General features: G+C 53.4%; 4 protein-coding genes across 4 annotated transcripts; all 4 read right to left on the bottom strand.

Moving 5' to 3' along the window:
* Window positions 1–157: 157 nt before the first annotated feature.
* D7B24_004580 (uncharacterized protein) lies at window positions 158–4,905 on the bottom strand (the record flags this gene model as incomplete). Its single annotated transcript, XM_028638748.1, has 3 exons — window positions 158–233; window positions 897–3,001; window positions 3,064–4,905. 3 exons carry the CDS (start codon window positions 4,903–4,905, stop codon window positions 158–160), a joined length of 4,023 nt encoding a protein of 1,340 aa, XP_028496656.1.
* Window positions 4,906–8,605: 3,700 nt separating this feature from the next.
* On the bottom strand, window positions 8,606–10,463 carry D7B24_004579 (uncharacterized protein; the record flags this gene model as incomplete). Its single annotated transcript, XM_028638747.1, has 3 exons — window positions 8,606–8,639; window positions 8,700–10,214; window positions 10,300–10,463. 3 exons carry the CDS (start codon window positions 10,461–10,463, stop codon window positions 8,606–8,608), a joined length of 1,713 nt encoding a protein of 570 aa, XP_028496655.1.
* Window positions 10,464–13,439: 2,976 nt separating this feature from the next.
* On the bottom strand, window positions 13,440–14,323 carry UBC4 (Ubiquitin-conjugating enzyme E2 4; the record flags this gene model as incomplete). The annotated part of the gene is made up of 5 exons (XM_028638746.1): window positions 13,440–13,579; window positions 13,627–13,810; window positions 13,885–13,914; window positions 14,044–14,089; window positions 14,280–14,323. The coding sequence occupies 5 exons, from the start codon at window positions 14,321–14,323 to the stop codon at window positions 13,440–13,442; spliced, it is 444 nt and encodes a 147-aa protein (XP_028496654.1).
* Window positions 14,324–15,429: 1,106 nt separating this feature from the next.
* On the bottom strand, window positions 15,430–16,840 carry D7B24_004577 (uncharacterized protein; the record flags this gene model as incomplete). The annotated part of the gene is made up of 4 exons (XM_028638745.1): window positions 15,430–15,476; window positions 15,539–15,927; window positions 16,483–16,564; window positions 16,618–16,840. 4 exons carry the CDS (start codon window positions 16,838–16,840, stop codon window positions 15,430–15,432), a joined length of 741 nt encoding a protein of 246 aa, XP_028496653.1.
* Between the last annotated feature and the right edge of the window lie 1,250 nt (window positions 16,841–18,090).

Here is an 18,090-nt window from a genome sequence, read left to right as displayed (position 1 = left end):
GATAGGCGCCGATTGAGGACATTGCTCTCTAGATGTCGACAGAGCCGCATGCGAGATTGACGGCAAGGAGTCCGCAAAGGGCAAGGAGGAGGCATTCAGCCATGCTAGCAAGAGCGCGACGGGTATGACCGCCCACCAGAGTGAGGCCTTCCCGCTTCTATAAAGGCCTGCAGATGTAGACGAAGGTGGCGATGCCGGTAGGGTTGAAGGTCGCTTTTGATCCATACCAGAGGCTGCAAATCAGACTTGATGACAGAAGTTTCAATTGACGTGTGTAGGGATTAAGAAAATCCAAGCTTCACGCAAAAGACGCCGCTACTATATATGCGTTTCCCCAATGGAAACTAAAGCTAGGTTAAGCCACGTTTTCCCTATTGTACGAGGCGATGACCGCAAACGGTAGCCAAAACCTAGAGTCGTTCAGCTGGTCGGACTACGGCGCCGATGAGGGGTTGCTGTGACGGAAGCGTCTCCGACCTGAATTACGGCGCCACAACCCGCCTTGGTGTCTCACAAACCTCAAACCCGGGGTAGCGCATGGATATCTTCCACATGTCGGGTGTTTGTATATGTCTGCTGAAAATGGGTACAAGATATCGTAACTTGGCCCGTCAGCGCTCAGATTCATCTATCTCGCCGCATCTCTCTTCTTCTGCCGCAACCCTTCCATTCGATTTCTTGCCAACCTGAGAATGATCCATGCCAGAAGGCGATAGGCTACTACGCATGCAGCCAGCGCGGCAACATTGATCACTCCGTCCACATTCAGCCTGTACAAGTTCAACACATCTTCGCCTGTCTCAATCGGACATGAACCATCAGGGAGCTGCTGCCCGCCAGTGCATGTGAATTTCACGCCTTCCAAACTGAATGGTGCCAAGGCCCTTGTGGCGTACCGGATAGGACTTAAGAAGTTGAGAGCCTTGAGAAACTCGGGCATGTCGATGGACAAGACGCCAGCCATGGTCTGGGCAACAGAGAGGAAGACGCTTGTCAGATTGACTGCGAAGCCGGTATGACTGAACAGTGTGTTGAACACAATACCCAAGCTCTCGCCGCAGCTCACAATGGCGAAGCAGCAGAACACACTTACAAAATACATCTCTGCAGTGCGAGGAAACCCAACAGCCAGTACTGCAAGGACGCCAAAGAGAAGACTGCTGATAACCTCAAACGGGATCTCAAGAAAGGTGTAGCTGGCTAGGAAGGCCTCAACCCCATAGACGCCGTCATCGTCTTCGCGATAATAGACGTCACGCTCGGCTGGATAGACCGCTACATTCTGCAGCATGCCAACAAAGTAGAAGGCGCCGACCTGCTGGACGAATCCCATGCGATTCTGCACAGAGATAAGGTCATGCTTGAGAGGCGCAAAGAAGAGCGATAACACAAGGCCTAAGCCAATGACTTGCATGGTTCGAGCCAACAGCAGCGGTGGTTGCCGGCGGAAGTTGATGAACGCCCGGTGCATGAGCAGTGGAGCTGCTGCTGCGAACGATGCCCGCTTACGAACGAGAGCACCCAACTCAGCCGGCGTCGCCAGGGTGGCTTTGTTGAAGGACTGACGAGGGGGGGGAACAGCAGGTCGATGGTGCGCTTCATGTCCAGTTTTCGAAGCAGATGAGATGTGGAGCTCATCCTCATTCTCGTTCTCTCGAGAGCGCGTCTTTTCCGAAGACGAGATCCCCCACGCTATATTATCGGCGTCATCTTCTGCTTTCTCCTCGATGCCAGATAAAAGAGTAGCATGCGCTTCGTGTTTTTCCATGTCCACTGGTGTTCTTAGGTGGTCTTGCCACGCCTCGACCAAGAGCCTAACTTTCTCCCGGCTGTCTGCCTCTCGATCTGCTTGTTGTAGGTCAATGGTGATCAGATCTAGAGCAAAATCCGCGGGATTGGTGTGTGAAGGGCATTCGAATCCCTGACGGTTGAAATACGCCAGCATCTCCTTGGCCGAACCAGCGTACGCAGGCGAGCCGCCTCGAGCCAAAAGGAGGACGTTTCCGAAATGCTTGAACAGGTCTGATCTCGCCTGATGAATCGTAAGGATGAGGGTGCGCCCTTCCATGGCGAGGCCCTGAAGCACTTCCATGATCGAATTGGCTGTGAAGGCGTCGAGGCCGCTCGTCGGTTCGTCCAGCAGTAGAACACGCGGATCGCTGAGTAGCTGGACCGCAATCGTGACTCGACGTTTCTCACCTCCAGAGATACCTTTGATCAAATCGCTGCCCACAAGATTGTCGGCGCAGTCCTTCAAACCCATTTTGAGAAGCACCTCTTCGGCGCGTTTGATCTTTTCCTCCTTCGTCATCCAGGAGGGGAGACGCAAGCCGGCCGAAAACCGCAACGTCTCGCGCACAGTCAGGGATGGAAGCAGAGCATCGTCATCCTGGCAGACGTAGGAGCATATCGACCTGATCACTGCATTGGATGGCACAGCGCCATTGAAGGTTAGTTTGCCTGCCGGTCTGTACTGCGTGCCAATGTTGTTGTGCAGGCGCAAAGCCATGGCATTGAGTAGCGAGGTCTTTCCTGAGCCCGAAGGACCCATGATGATATTCAGAACGCCTGCTTGAAATGTCGCATCGACTGGGTTGAGAATTGTCTTGGTGGGTTGCTTCTTACCAAACACAGAGCGTTTGTCGAGAGCGAGCGCAAAGTTGTCGAGTCCAACATCGATGGTGCGAACCTCAGAAATTGATTTCGCACGCATCTTTTCTTTGCCAGCCGACAAATCAGTATCGGAATTTCGGGCTCGCGCGATTGTCATCTCAACGGGAACAAACTGAAGTCCTACAGCAGATAGGATACAGAAGAAAATGACGAAGGCGGTCATGATGACAATGGGACGCCATACCCAATTTTGGGGGAAGCCGAGCGACTCCATAATAAACTCGCCTGTGTATTGGTAACAAGCTGGATCTGACTGACCGCCAGGTAGTGGGCAATCATAGAACGCCCCTTCAAACTCGTTACCGCAGTATGCGCTGAAAGCATAATACTATCGAATCGAAAAGTCAGGCACAGACGGCATGGTAAGGGATTGAATGGAAAAAGGCTTACAGTGTATGTGATGTGCTTCATCCACCGCACATATACGGGTATGCTTTCAGCTTGAACAAACATGCCACAGGCCATACTCTGCATAGTATATATCAGGTTGGCAATCAAGCTTGCGCCAGGGAAATTTCGACAGGCTGTGACGCAAGTCATAGCACAAGTCATGGCGATATAATGATTCAGTAGAGTGATGCTGAAGAAGATGAGGAACTGGCTGGCATCTCTCTCGAAACCAGCCATAAAGTAGAATATGACGGAGAATAGGAACGGAACGGGGAAGTCTTCGGTGAATAAACGGGCGAAACGTCGAGAGAGGAGAAACGGGATAGCGTCAACACAGTGTTCCGTGTGCTCCCGGTCAAATGTAGGCATATCGATAGACAGACGGTAGATCTCGAAGATGAGGATGAGATAACCCTGGAGACCGGCGGCTGTGTATAGCCCTCCTTGGCGCGAGCGAATACCGGAATCATCTCGGGGAAGGTTGTAAAAGATATATCCCGTCACTAAGCCCATCAGCACCGCTTCGACAACGGCTGCCAGCATGCCCATAGGGTCTCGGTAGGTGACCTTGAACGTCCTGTTGGTCAACATGCGTAGTTGACGGCCGTACGTGGCATGTTTCGTCGCTTGTGCTCTCCTTTCCCTGTGGCTTGTCGTTTGCACAGCGCTTTGCTCCCTGGGTGGGAAAATTGTTTGACTTTGTTCCGTCCAGGCCGCCTTGAGCCTGTCAACTCGAGCTGTACTCTCCCCCTCAAGTTCTGGAGTTCGATTGTCAATGGCAGCAACGTCAATCAAGTACTCGGCAGGGTTTACAAAAGGGGGCAGTCGAAACCCTTGCCCCTCGAACCAAGTGGTGCAATCCTTAGCCGGCCCCGAATATACAGGGCTGCCACGGGTCAGGATGATAAGGTTGTCAAACAGATCCCAAATCTCTGAGCGGGGTTGATGAATGGTCGTAACGATGGTCCTTCCTTTGGTCGCCAAGCTCTTGAGAGTCCTGACGAGCTGGAATGCACTGGTGGCATCCAAGCCTGTCGTGGGCTCGTCCAAGAACAAGACTGAAGGATTGGCTAGAAGCTGAACGCCAATGCTGACTCTCCGTTTCTCTCCACCAGAACAGCCACGATGCTGGTGATTGCCAATCCTAGTGTCCGCACATTCTTTCAGGCCGAGTTCTAAGATGACCTCCTCAACGATGCGCGTGCGCTCCTCAGCTGTGGTTGGTGGCGGCAGGCGCAAGTCGGCAGAGTACTGCAGGGTTTCTCGAACGGTTAGAGTCGGGAGCAGGATATCCTGTTGCATCACGTAGGCGTGGCGCACGGTCTGCACTGTATCGTTGCCGTTGAAGCGGATAGATCCAGCCTGCGACAAGCGCGAGCTGATCATGCGTTCTGACATGGTGTTGAGTAGCGTTGTCTTGCCGGATCCGCTTCCGCCAATGATGGCAGTAAGCGTGCCATGGGCCAACGAGGCGTCGACATGGTGCAGCAATGTCTTGGACGCGGGCGTAGGTTTGAATCTCTGCTTTGCCAGGTCGGGACATGTCGAAGGCTCGAACCACGACGGCGATGTATCGACGGTGACAGCAAGGCTTCGAATCTCGACGTCGACAGCCTCAACGTCGTCTAGCGAAATGTGCCCGGCGCGAGACAAGGAGAACCGGCTTGGCTCGAGGTAACCGTGATCGCGGTCGCGGTTCAGGTCGCCGTGAGCGCTGGGGTCCATAGTGGTCGCAATCGAGCTGGCGCGCTCGACTTTGTCCATGTCAAATATGTCGGACGTCGGGCGCTCGGTGGCCTTAGCATCAGGCCCTTGTCCCTGAGCTTCCTCGGGAGCAGCCATGATGCCGAAGAGGTAGCGCGACGATTCAGCAGGAAAAGTGGAGGCCAAGTCTCTTCTATGTGCGGAGAGCAACGACTGCGACGCGAGGTTTCGAAAGAGAAGTGTTCAAAAAGAACTTGGCCAGCATCGAAAGCAGTCTCGCGAGGAGGTGGCTGTTTGATGCTCGCTTAACAAGAACAAGCACCTTTCTGTCACCGGCCTGGCGTTGCCAGATGGGGATGGAGTGAAGATGAGACATCCATAACGGGCAACGGAAAAGTAGATGACCATGGCCAACTGACGGAGTCAATGGCCCAAAAAGTGAGGGGCCGTTGGATTGTGCAAGATTGGCCACTGTGTCGGCTCAATGGCCCGGGTCGGCGTCAGGCTAGGACAACAGAGGGTGGCGGGGGGCATGGGTGCAGCTCGCTTGGATGTTCTGTCGACAAGAGTGGTGGGAGTTTGCAGGCCTTGGCCAGGATGGTGTGTCGGTCATGTCATGGTGGTGATTTCATGGTCGGGGCCACCAGACGCTCTCGGCTATCCGTGCACCACCCCACCAGACCCCAGTCGCCACCCCCACAGCCACTTGCTGCTACCTGAGCCGTCTGTCAACCCATTTGCGCTGCACGTGGAGTCTCGGTTGCAGGTCGCCATCTCGGTAAGTAGACCCTGAGGCAAGGACCCCAGTATAGCGATAGAGTTTTCATATCACACCCAGGAATACAGCTCTCCCCTGACGACAATGCTTTGTCGCTTTGTCGTAGTGCAGTGCAGTCTAGTGCAGAGTGCCATCGAGAAAGCTCAAACAATGAAAACATGCAACATGTGTGTAAGGAGCCAATACCCGCAACGAGAATGCCTTCACGACGCCTGAATTTATCCAAAGGCTTCTCTGAAGCTTTCTGAGGAAGCAATCTCTCTTGCCTTAGGTACCTACCTACCTAGAGGAGTAGCACCATCTCCTGGAGAGGAGGCCCCACGGAGACTCTGAAGGTGTCGTGATGGGTCTAGAAGTAATGAAGAGTGCAGCAAGGGGCGGCCTCCTCTGAATGAAGCGGGCCTACACCAACCTTCATTAAAACAAGACCTGCGCTCTGAGAACCCCACGGGCCACCATGATCCCCAGGCACCCCTTGATTCGAGCTCCACGAGAACTCGTGGCGGAGCTCACGATCAAGCTCCCCGCCCGAGACGCGGCGCGACGTAGACGTGTTCGCGTATCCTGGGCAGTCCGCCGCATCGCCCGGAACGTAGGCATCTTTAAAGGGCTTCTCTCACCCATCAGCCGGCCCCATCTTCGTGTCCTGGACTTTGACGCTTGTTTGTGAAGCAAATCTTGTACGTTGGAATGATTTTGCAGCGAAATTTTGGTTACTTCTCAGACGTCTCTTCCGGATCCCACTATCAGTCCATCTGTACAACTCGACGGCCCAAGAGTTCTACCCTCTTGGCAACAGCATGGCGCAGTCCGATCGATACAGAGGGGATGCCCATGAGGAACGCTTACTGGAACTCCAGCGCCTCCAACTGCAGCGATATTGGCCTGCAGAGTTCCATGTTATCGAGCGGAACTGCTTGACCATGGTTCTCGGGGTCATTCGGATCCATCACATCTTGACAGCTGCTGGTTTCCAATACTGGGACGCGTGGAATCTGACACACCCGGTACTGAAGCCCATCGCAGAGATCTTCCGGTCACCACTCAAACGCAAGCTAGCAATTCTCGACGAGAATCGCCGAAGAATTCTTACGAACATGGTGCTCACCCAACAAAAGGTTGAGAAAGCTATCCATGCCGTCATTGAGCTGCATTTCCAACTCCTGCGCCTGGGCAGGACCAGGCATATTACGACGTGTCCAGATATGCGTCACAACATGCTCCAGAGGTTACTCGAGCGATATAGGAATCGCGCAGATTTGCAGCTTGAACCTTTCCGGGTCGAAAAGGGTAGCCGTGGTGCCCTTCGGGTCGTCATGGTGGCTAGTGGCTCTGCGCATACCACCGAAGGGCGTGGCCGCGAAAGTTCAGTGCATTCACCGACAGCTGAAGAGGGTAGTCGCGAAAACCCAATTTGCTTAATGGAGCACGACTCAGCTGTCTTGCGTCAGGAGCACGAGACGATGAGCGAGTCTGTGAACGCTTCTAATCCAGCATCAAGATGCAGCGTGTTCACAGATGCTGGGTTCGTGGACCGCGATATTACGGACGCAGACCTCCTTAGGCTGTATCAGTTTGACACGGTGCAAAGATTTGTAGTGATACCGGAGCCCGAAGACTCGAACTTCGTGGCTGATTCTCGGAGAGAAATCCGGTCTACAAGCGGCCCGCCAACGTCAACTTCTCGTAGGGGGACTGTCTCCTGTCCTGCTGCTTCGCAGACACAGGGTACCGTTAACTCCACACCAACGACATCACCGCAGAGAATACACTACGAAACTTGCGCCTCAGCCCTTACCACTACTTCTCAGAAAAGGTCGAGAATCACTGAAACCACAACAAGAGCGCCAGCTCCTCGATTCAAGAGTGTACCAAGGCAGACGGCCAGTCAACCCCTCGAACAAGCCACGCGCCAGCCATCCCTACCTCATCGCTCGAGTCGACGCACACCAGCACCAAACTGTGTTTTCCTATCGCCCGAAACGTCATCGTCGCCGTCACTGGAAGCACCTGCTCTTCCCACGGCTATCCCAGCACCAGAAGTCATCTTACCTTTGGAACACACTCAACTCCGTCGGTCATCGAGACGCTCCACACAGGGTAACACGATTTTGATCTCGCCTCCGGCATCATCCACCTCTACTCGCATCCATAAGACACCTCGAAAGCCGGCTTCCGATGCTCGCAGACACCTTCCAAACTTTACAGAGAGTACACCTCGTCGTACTTCAAGAGTTTTGCATCGCCACACCACGCCGACTGGTCCACTTTCGTCATCCGCCGCGGCGATAGTGCCAACAGTGGCGCGAATCTCTCCGGCGCCCTCAAGCCCAGCGGAACAACGTGAGCAAAGGCTTCATGGCGGGATGTCTGTTAAGGACTGTACAATACCCTTTCTTTTCCAAAGTGATATAGATAACGTTCTGCCATATTGGGGGCTTCATCGAGAGATCGCAGCACTCAAGTACCTTGTAAGGCAGGGTGAGGCGGAGAGTTCGGGAGCGACTGGTCTGAGATGATATCACCGCTAGGTAGACTGGTTGGCAAACCTTACTTGGCCTCATTTCTCGAGTTTTGAGGTAGCTTCTGACGGGGGACTTACATGGACTGAAAAAATAGACTTATATTCTGCCTTCATTGAGGAGCCCTGCTGAACGTTTCTTAAAGTGCTGCAATCTCTCGCACACCCATTTCCGTTCCAGACCTGATGCGGTGAAGGGTCGAGACCACGACCTTCCCTTGGAGCAGTGATGAAAACAATAAAGAAGTAATGTATATGTGTATATCCTAATCATGATGCGCCATATGGCCGTGATAAATCCTATTAACATCAACCGACGATGTATCGAGTTCTCTTTGAGAGAATCCTCTTTCAACCCTCGCGTGCCCGTCCGGGCCAGGTAGGGTTCGCCCGCGTCTAACAAACAAGAGCCACAGCGAGAGGCTCATTCCCATGGCTAACAAGTCTTAGATCATGTACTGATCAGCAAACAATCAGACATGCAATCTGAAGAAAACCATAAGAATAGAGAAATAAAATTGCTCCACACCTTGCCCCCTTTAGAAGTTCTCTTTGCCCCATTTGAACGAAAAGCTAAAGATTAAGTGTTAGTTCAGGGACACCATACGTAATTGGTAGATAAATCGAGCTTACCCTGGTTCGCTGTACTTGTTACAAAAGATATGCAGTGTACTGCCAAGGCCCTTGGGACCACAGAAAAACACCCCAGCCTCAGCAGGCGAGTGCAGCTTTCTGATTCCACGGAAGATCATGTCCCAGTTGGGCCGTCCAAAGTTCGTCGGCGACCTCAGACCGGTGATGGTGTCTTTGTCAGCGTTGGCATCATTGATCATGATGTTTGTTGCGTCGTCTGCCTTGATCTTGGCGGTCAGGTAGGTATGGATCTCGATGCGATTGTCAACGTCCTGCGCTTCAATGGCGAGCAACAGCGAGCGGAACCACTCAAAGGAGCCGAAATCTCTGCAGATCCAGAAGAAGTAAACTTTGCTGAGGCGCGTCTTCTTCTGAGGGTAGTTCATGCGATACCAGATGGACTTGAGAATGGATGCAAACGGCGTGACGCCGATTCCTGCGCCGCAGAGAACAGAGATCTCGTACTTGAAGACATCCTCCGAAGCCGATCCAAAGGGTCCGTCAATGTAAATGCGAGGCAGCACGCGGCGCAGAGCAGGATCGACATCGCTTCCATCGCCATTGACACCGACGACCTTGCTACCGTCCTTCTTCTTGTCGAACTCGCAGCCCAATACGGTAGAGACGGCGCGAGTGAAATCACCAACTACACGCATGTGGATAGAGATGTAGTCTTCCTCGGGCGCACTCGTTAGGGTAAAAGGGTGGTACTGCCAGATTGATACGGCGGGGCAGCAGAAGAAGATGTACTGGCCGGCCTGTGTCTTGGTGTTTTCTTTCTTAATCTGAATCTCGCAGACATTGCTGGGGTGCTGAATGACTTTGGAGATGTATGTCTTGTGCTTGCCACGCACCTCACGGGCGATGCGCTCAGCGAGGTAGCAGAAACCGCCGTACATCCAGTACTGCCAGAAGACGCCGATCGCGCTCGGGCCGATACTGATGCAGAAGGGCGCAAAATCAGGCTGGATCATGCAGAATGCGCCGTGAATGGACCAGAAAAAGAAGAAAACGATGAACATGTGATGGGTATACCAGAATCTCTCGTAGTTGGCGCGTCGGGGCTTCTCCATTGACGTGATAACCATGCCCATGAGGGCGATGAGCATAACGTAACCAGTCCAACCGGGACCTGATACGAAGTTGGCCAGCAGCCAGCCGTAGACACCAAGGTTGTTCTTGGCGGCGATCATGCCAAAGTTGACCCAGTGAGCAATCGTATGAACCCATGAGAAAAAGACAATGGACCAGGCAATCGTCTTGTGGAAGGTGATGTTCTTATCGAACTGGATGATGCCGTTGAGAGGCGTTTGGCGAGCGAGCGAGATGAATGTGCGACAGACAGGAAAGAGTACGAGGGCAACATCGACGTGCAGGACGAGAGCCGCGGCACGGGCGATGACAAAAGTTGGGCCGAATATGTCTCGTGCGACCTGCAGATTGTCCTTGAGGGCAAAGTTGACGCAGGCAAGCGCAAAGACGAGTCCGTGGAGGATCATGAAGACGAAGACAAAACTTGGGCAAGTGTTAGTTGATGGTTTTTGGATATCAAGGCTCCAGCACATCACATGGATCAAGTGCGCATTCAGACAGTACTCACAATCTTCGGTAACCCTCGTTGATCATCCAGCGATCGAATTTCTCCCTCGATGTCAGCTGCTTCTGCTTTTCTTGCGTCATCTCACCCGAGAGAAGCATGCGTGTCAGTGGCGTCCATCTTGAGCGCTCGGAGGGCTTCTCTGAGCCCATCGAGTAGTAGTCCATCGCGCTGGTGGTGCTATAATCGTCTGCGTGCTGACGAGTCGGGATATAGCTGGTATGACCGCACTTCAAGGACAATATCGCTCAGACCGGATGTCCCGTTGTGTGCAGTTCCCCCCGTTAGCTCTCGTTCCCCTGTCTCTTGCTTCAATTATCGTGAGGTTCTGCCCGTATGTGCCCGTTTGCGAGCCGGTCGGTGTCGTTGGTCAATTGGTGTTTAGACAAGCGAGAGTGCAGGCGGCGCCATATATCCAGGCGGGTGATGTAATAGTCGATTCAGAGCCGGCTGAATAGTCGTAAAAGAGATATACAATGAAGGTGAATGAATCGAATTGGACGTAGCCCGTGCTTGCGCCTTAGTTGCCGCCGCGAACGACGAGAGATCGGAGGGGGCTGTAAGAGAGGGCAAGCCGTAGGTCAGCAAGAGGAGATAAGAGGGCAAGAAGACACGGAAGGGCATGGACAATGAATACTGGTAAAGATGGCGAGGTAATAGGCTCGCAGAGGGCGTGTTTCGGATGGAGATCATACCTTTGCACAATGCCTGCACCAGGCGGCTGACAAAACAAGGGGATTTACGACCGAGGCTCGTGGGTATTAAAAGTCCCGCGGGAGGGGGGATTTCTCGTCGATTGCCTAAAAAGGAGAGCAAGAGAAAGAAAACGCAAAAGCGAGCAACAGAAGCGGTCGCGAAGATCCAGCGGGAGGGGGCAGGATGAAGAAGGAGGGAGATTATGGGTCCTTCATGTTACAGCGACGACAAGCGATTATGGTACGACCAGCAGACCATCGCGCGCCCAGAATCTGGCCCTGACAAGGTATTGTCCCGGCGTGGATACCTTGCACAGACGACACAGATGAAAACAGGTAAGGGTCAGGGGTGTGGTGGAGAGAGTGCGAGGGGCGAAGGCAGACTTCAAAGAAGAGGAACAGTTGCCGGAGAAGCCTTGAAAGAGCCAGACTGGACGGTGTTGCAGATCTGGTACCCAGCGAAGTGGTGGCTGGCTGCCTCGACGTCAGTTGCTTGTTCCCAGCACTCGCCCTCACAGTTGTGTGACGCCGCGACAACTGCAGCATTGGTGGATGGGGACAGCGATGGCGTCGAGGTCGAAACAAGATTAGTCCTAAAGAGGCCTGGTGTACCCGCGTGCATGCAGCTCGGGGGGCTTCCTCAGGGGCCTCAGCGCTGGAGCGTGCTGCGAAGCGGGGCTTTTTTCTCTCTGATTGCTCGTACCTCACAGAGTCAGCATTGGTGGCCAAGCAATCGCCATTGTGTTGCCCGGAACTCGCATGAGCAGGACCCCCCGACCGAGAGGTCAGGTGGCTGTTGGCCAAAGATAGTCAGCTTCTTGATGCACGCTGTCCGTCGCCCCTGTTGTGTACAAAGGCACACCTAAGTCCCTGGGCCACAATCGAATTCCCAATGTGTGTTCGGGGACTTTCTTAAAATCCGGTGTCAGTGATTGGCTCCTTTGCCGGCGTCTCGCCTCGTCCAACCAGTCCCAGCCTTTGAGGCTCGTGCGAGGATGTCCTGTCACGGCATGTTTCGGGCCCAGGGTCTCTGACACGACGCGAATCGACATCTGTCGCATCCCGTGGACCGCCCTGCCTCCGGTTGTCGACACCTCCATGATATCGTAAGCGGCTATCGAGGCTCATCCCATGTCACCACGGCGATCCTCGCAGGTTCTCACCCCCGATGAACGCCTCGATTGCGGCTCTTTTCGCTTCTGTAGACGGCAACACTGCCTGAGCCCTCTGGCAACGGAGCATTTACGCCCTAGTGATTGGCCACTGCCTCGGGACCTCTTGCCAGCCACAACCGTCTCGACTTGCAGTATCTTACAATCTCGCGTCACATCCTAGAGGCGATCACCCCTTGCGCTGTTGCCTTTTGATACAGGAGGACGCAAATATCAGGTCATATTTGAAGCCTGGTGCCGCCCCTTTTTCAATTCTCGGCTCATGGATCCTTCACCTCTGAACGAACATTCGTCAGCCAAGCCCTCCGCGACGACAGCCATGGTCAGCCTTCCGCCATCGACAACGCGCACACGCATGCCGAGATGAAGAACCGCATCTAGGAAGCATTGACGGCAACACCAGCACACGCGTAGAGTCGATCCGGATTCTGACACCCAAACTTCCGGCCCCACAACAGAGCCTCGTGCTGTACGAGACCATCCAGTCTCACGGTCCCCTCACCCAACTGCCCGATTACGTATGTCTTGCGAGGGAGTCGTTTCGTTCTTCTATCAGCTTCCGTGATGCTTTGTTCTGTTTCTTGTCGCCTTTTTGTCCGTCCATGTCTTCTGGCAATCCGGCCAACGGCACGAACGGCAATTGATGTAGACGCCCAGCAGACAGAACACGCACCGCGTCTTTGCACCCTTTGTCTCGGTTGCATGTTGCATGTTTTTTCCCTTGTGACCTGGAGATGAAACGATACGGAACGGGAGCTTCCATTTTTCCTGAACAACAGCACGGATTTGTGGAACGGGCCGTGCTGTAAATGACCATAGCGACGATATTGATGATGAACATAATTATGCAAGTAGTATAGAACACCCAGGACGCTCTCGTCAAGTTCACCCGATGTTTGTAGCGCCCAATGAACTTCACTGCATGTCAGTCACGACACAACCGGATCTTGTCACATACTCGTGGACTGGGAATGCAATGCCGTTGTCATAAGCCGAAGCAGCTATCTGGTGTGCCCAATGGACCTCTCTAACTCCAGCGTCTCTCGTTCGTAAACCTCGCTCTCTTCTCCGCAGTGCCCGATGCTCGACTTGCCTCTCTAAAGCTGGACGAGGTGCCTACGTTCACATAAGCACCGCAACTGTCCAGTCCGCAAGGCAGGGTGGCTGTCTTGCCCAGGACTCCAAAGTCGTCGATGAGAGGTAGCCTAAGTACCCGCCACATCGCCTTCTACAGCAATCCCCAATCTCGCGCCAAAGAACGTCTCCAAGCCGAAGCCTAGATGGCGTACTTTCGAGTCCACTCGCGGGCAGTGGCTTCGTACCGGGCACGGTCAGTCTTGTAGACGTGGGCGATTTCAGGGACGAGAGGGTCGTCGGGGTTGGGATCCGTCAGCATCGAACAGATGGACAGCAACACTGGACTTGTTAGAAATGCTGAGACATCGGAACGTAAGGCTACCCACCTTTGGAGATGGTGAGCGCAGGGCTCCACTGGTCTCGCAGGATGTCGAGGCAGATGCTGCCGTTGGAGTTGATGTTAGGGTGGTAGATGCGGGTGGTGAAGTTGACCTTAGGAGGCTTGAAGGGGTAGTCGGTAGGGAAGTGAATGGCGAGGAAGAAGACACCGCCAGAGTAAGGAGAGTCACCCTAGATTGCAACAGTCAATCATCGTCCAAGAAGCGTTCGCTGTCGAAGATGAGAAGGACGGGAGATGAACATACAGGTCCCATAATCGTCGCCTGCCAGTGGAACTAGAGCGCAGTATAGTCAGTACAGTTGCCTCATACTACAGCCAAGACGTAGAATAAAATTCGAGAGCCGAGTCAACGGGAGGATAGGTTCGGCAAGATCTTTTGAGGGTTCGGTGAGACGTCACATACCAAATCCTCGCCGACGGGACCGGCAGAGCATGAGGAGGGCGGGTCGCTGCAATAAGAAATCAATTAGCCATTTGTCTCCAAGTTTCTGCGACCTTGGCTTCGCAGGTTGAGGCAATGCACGAATATGCAGCCTCTCTCGTTTGACGAAAGACCCCGCTTCGGGCACGCCCCACCAGATGATGTCTTGGAGTGAGTGCGACAGTGGAAGTCGAAGAGTGCGAAAGGACTAGACGTACCGGCCGAGATCAGTGAGTTCCTTGTTAATGCGCTTGAGGGCCATGGTGATGGTGTTTGTGGTTGGGGGTATCTAAAGAAGAAGTTCTTTCTCGGTTGCGCGGCTGTGGTGGAGGCAGGTAGCAGGTCAGCGATCGGTAACACCAGCAGAAGTGGACGAATAGGTCAAGGCGATGTGCGGTGCAGTGGTGCGGGACAAAGGGCGGGTGCGGGGGTCGAAGGCCGTAAGCAGGGCACGTACAGGAGACGAGGGGTATTTATCGTCTTCTGCGTCGTCGCAAGAATGATATTTTGATCCAGTAACAGGATTACCAAAGCGTTGCTCGAAGGGGCGAGACGTGGGCGTGATGCAAGAAGAACGTGACTGTTGGAGGAGTGGAAGTGTTGGATGTGTGGTGGAGGGGGAAGAAGAGGGAAGGTGACGGATGGCAAGCAAGGCAGCCAGCCAGCCTCTCAGCGGGCAATGAGTGAGGGAGGGGCAACTGCACCCGCACCTGACTCTTGCCTGTCACCACTCCCAAGCCACTGCCCCAGCACTGAAGGAACCCAAATCGTCCTCTTGCCGTCAGGATTTTAGGCAGGGACCGGGATGGCCGGCCTGTCCCTAGAAATGAGGGGCACCGCCACATAAGATGGAAGATTTCGTCACGTGAGTCATACGCCTTAACTGATCCTCCCCAATTTTCATAGTCATGTTGATAATGTTTTATGGCTGATGAATCCTAGCTAAGCCACTTGTTTCTCGAGCCTTCTCCTCCGTTGTATCGCTTTCAACAACGCCTGCGTTACTGCTGATCTTCAATGTCTTTCGTCGGAACATGGAGTACATTGTTTCTCATGAAGGTGCCTAACATAAGATTTGTACCTAGGTAGCCCCAAGATCGCAGTCGACTTTTCAGGTTTGAGGCCTCAGCACAACAATGTTCGATGCGAGACCTGACTGCCCAACACTCGCGCCAAGTCGGCTTTGGGTGGGCACTCCAGAGATGTACCTGATCTTGTGCTCCCTTTCAAGTCACATGTGGTTCCTCATACCTTTCTCGCACCATGCACCTGATAATGGGGCTCGAGGTAAACCTGGTGTTCGTTGCCTCCATCGCTTACTGAAGCAATGCAAGGAGTCCCCTAAAGGCCTCAATAAACACCTCCGACTTATACAAACGCCTGCACCCCCGTAATGGCCCGCCCCAGGATCAAACCTAGCAAAGTCACCGTCAGCACACATTGCAAGGCATAGGCCGAGCATCTGCCGATCACTTACTGTGTATATCGCTCTGGCCCTCGTAAGTCTGCGTTACGAACAAATTCGCCACGTGTCGGCCGATAGCATACTCGTCGCTAACGGCGTTGCCTCCGAAGATCTCTTGAAGCACGCGAGCGTTCTGGAGGGCCCGGTCGCAGTTCTGGCGCTTCACCATGCTAATCATGTCAGGCGTGGCTTTGCCCTCATCCTTCAGTCTGCCGACTTGAATGGCGGCCAGCGTGCCATAAGCAGCGTCAGTACTGGCGTCAGCCAGCTTCTTCTGGACGAGTTGATAGCGGGCTAGGGGATTTCCCTTGAACTGTTTCCTCTCGAGCGCATACGTCCTTGCTCTCGCGATGCAGTCTTCCAAAGCGCCCATAACGCCAAGAGCAATGCCGTACCGGGCACTGTTGAGGCATGAGAATGGCCCTCGAAGACCTTCAACTTCTGGAAACATATTCTCGTGAGGAACCGGACATTCTTCAAGTTGAATCATGCCTGTGATCGAAGCTCGGAGCCCGTTCTTGTCCTTAATAGGTGGCGTTTCCAGAGTGCCGGCTGGGCACTTAGATCTTTCAACCAGAAACCCTCGGATTTTCCCTGTCTCCTGCAGCTTGGCCCATACCAAGAGTACGTCGGCAACGGGAGAGTTGGTAATCCACGTCTTGGCGCCCGATAAATAATAATATCCCTTCTTAGATGGATGTGGTCTCGCAACAGTCTCCATGGATCCGGGATCACTGCCGTGGTTGGGCTCCGTCAAGCCGAAAGCGCCCAATGATTTTCCTTTCGCCATTTGAGGCAAGAACTTTTCTTTTTGCTCCTGACTCCCAAATTCGTTGATGCCTCCCATGACTAGTGACGACTGGACAGACATGCCTGACCGGTATCCGCTGTCGACGCGTTCGACTGCGCGTGTGATTAGGCCCCCGGCCACAGTCGACACGCCTGCACAACCATACCCTTCGATTGTGGCACCTAGCAGGCCAAGCTCGCCCATCTCTTCGAGGATCTTTGTGTCATAGTTCTCGTCGCGATATGCCTCTGTGTGATGTTGTTAGTGTATGCGTTGCACAGCACCTCAGAACTGTACGTACGAAGCACACGAGGTAGCAACTGCTCCTGGCAATATCGCTCCGCAGTTTCTGAAATTGCCAGTTCCTCCTCAGTCAACAGCGTTTTAGATGCGAGGGGATCTTGCCAATCGAAGACCGGCGCGGTGGAAGAGGAGGCAAACCTATTGCCAATTGTGACTGTAACTGCGGTTGGGGCCTTGGCCAGGGACGGCCTCACGAGCCTCGGTAGCATGGATCGCATCATGATGGGCTTCTTCAATTGCTGTGGAGTATCGGTTCAATTTCTTGCTGGAGACGTGTTCGGGATGTTGATTGTCGAGCTCGCCGTCAGGTCAATGCTTGGGGGAATGTCCGAATCATTGCCCCGCCGTTAGCCGCAAGACAGCATCCGAGGCACCGAGGCACGGTGATGACATAGTAGTCCGTTATCGGACCTTATCGGACCTCGAATCTTGGTAAGGTACCACCTTACGAGACTTCATTAACATCATACCTGCCTCACATCGTGTAAACGTTCGCAGGACTTTGGATCTGTGAAGGGTCTCTTTCCGTGACCGGCTGGCCTAGACCGACTTCTTGTAATTTCAAACAAACTCTCTGTAGAAGCCCTACCCTCGACTAACAGTAACTTGCTCCACGACAGTACTTGTTCTTTGATTTGACGACAAGCCCTGCCCAATCATGATCCGGACATCTACTACCCATGGTGCCTTCCGGAATTACCTAGTTAATTCCCATTAGAGTTGGAATCACCTGCTCTCAAAACGATGCTGCGCATATGTTTCGGTTCTTCGTCTCTGACAAAGCACGATTCCTTGCGCTTCCAATGGCATCTTTCTTACCTATGATTAGGAGGTCGTCAGTCATGAGAAACAACCACTTCGATATTCTGATTATCCCTCGTCCTACCTACTAGTCGCAACAATTATTGGTCAAGAAACAGAGTCTTCCACCTCCGTTCATCTCACGCTGAATACCCAGTATTTGTGATCTTGCAAAAGGATGAACTCCTGCGTTTTTCTGGCGCTGCACGACCTCCCTGAAGCACGCAGAACGGGCAATTGTGGACATCCTGCCGAAGAGCATAACATCGACACGCAAAAAAAAAAGAAAGACGTTGCGCTTTGTCCATTCGGCAACGATACAGAAGGGATTGATTGGGCTTTACATTGCTACATGCGGAAGGTTGTCGAAAATGTCAATCACATTAGACACGATCATAAGGATCGTTGTCCACCTCCCGAACAATACGGTGACGTGCCAAGGCAGTACGCCAGACTCAGCAGCGCCTCGTTTCGTCAAAAGGCTGTGAATAGACCTTACGTGGTGCGATGGGATATGTTGTTGGAATCAGCGAAACATGTCCATCCTAGCCGCAGAGTTGGGTATGTGTCAACGACTCGCGCACCGCAACAGATGCAAAACAGCAGAAGAAGGTCAACAGGAGAAGACCCGAAATGCACAAGAGCATCTAACAGGAATCTTCCAGTAGGT

Source organism: Verticillium nonalfalfae, assembly GCF_003724135.2.
Source record: "Verticillium nonalfalfae strain VnAa140/NRRL 66861 chromosome Unknown scaffold_26, whole genome shotgun sequence".
In the NCBI taxonomy this organism is placed as follows: domain Eukaryota; kingdom Fungi; phylum Ascomycota; class Sordariomycetes; order Glomerellales; family Plectosphaerellaceae; genus Verticillium; species Verticillium nonalfalfae.
This window is presented reverse-complemented; position numbering and strand designations above follow the sequence as displayed.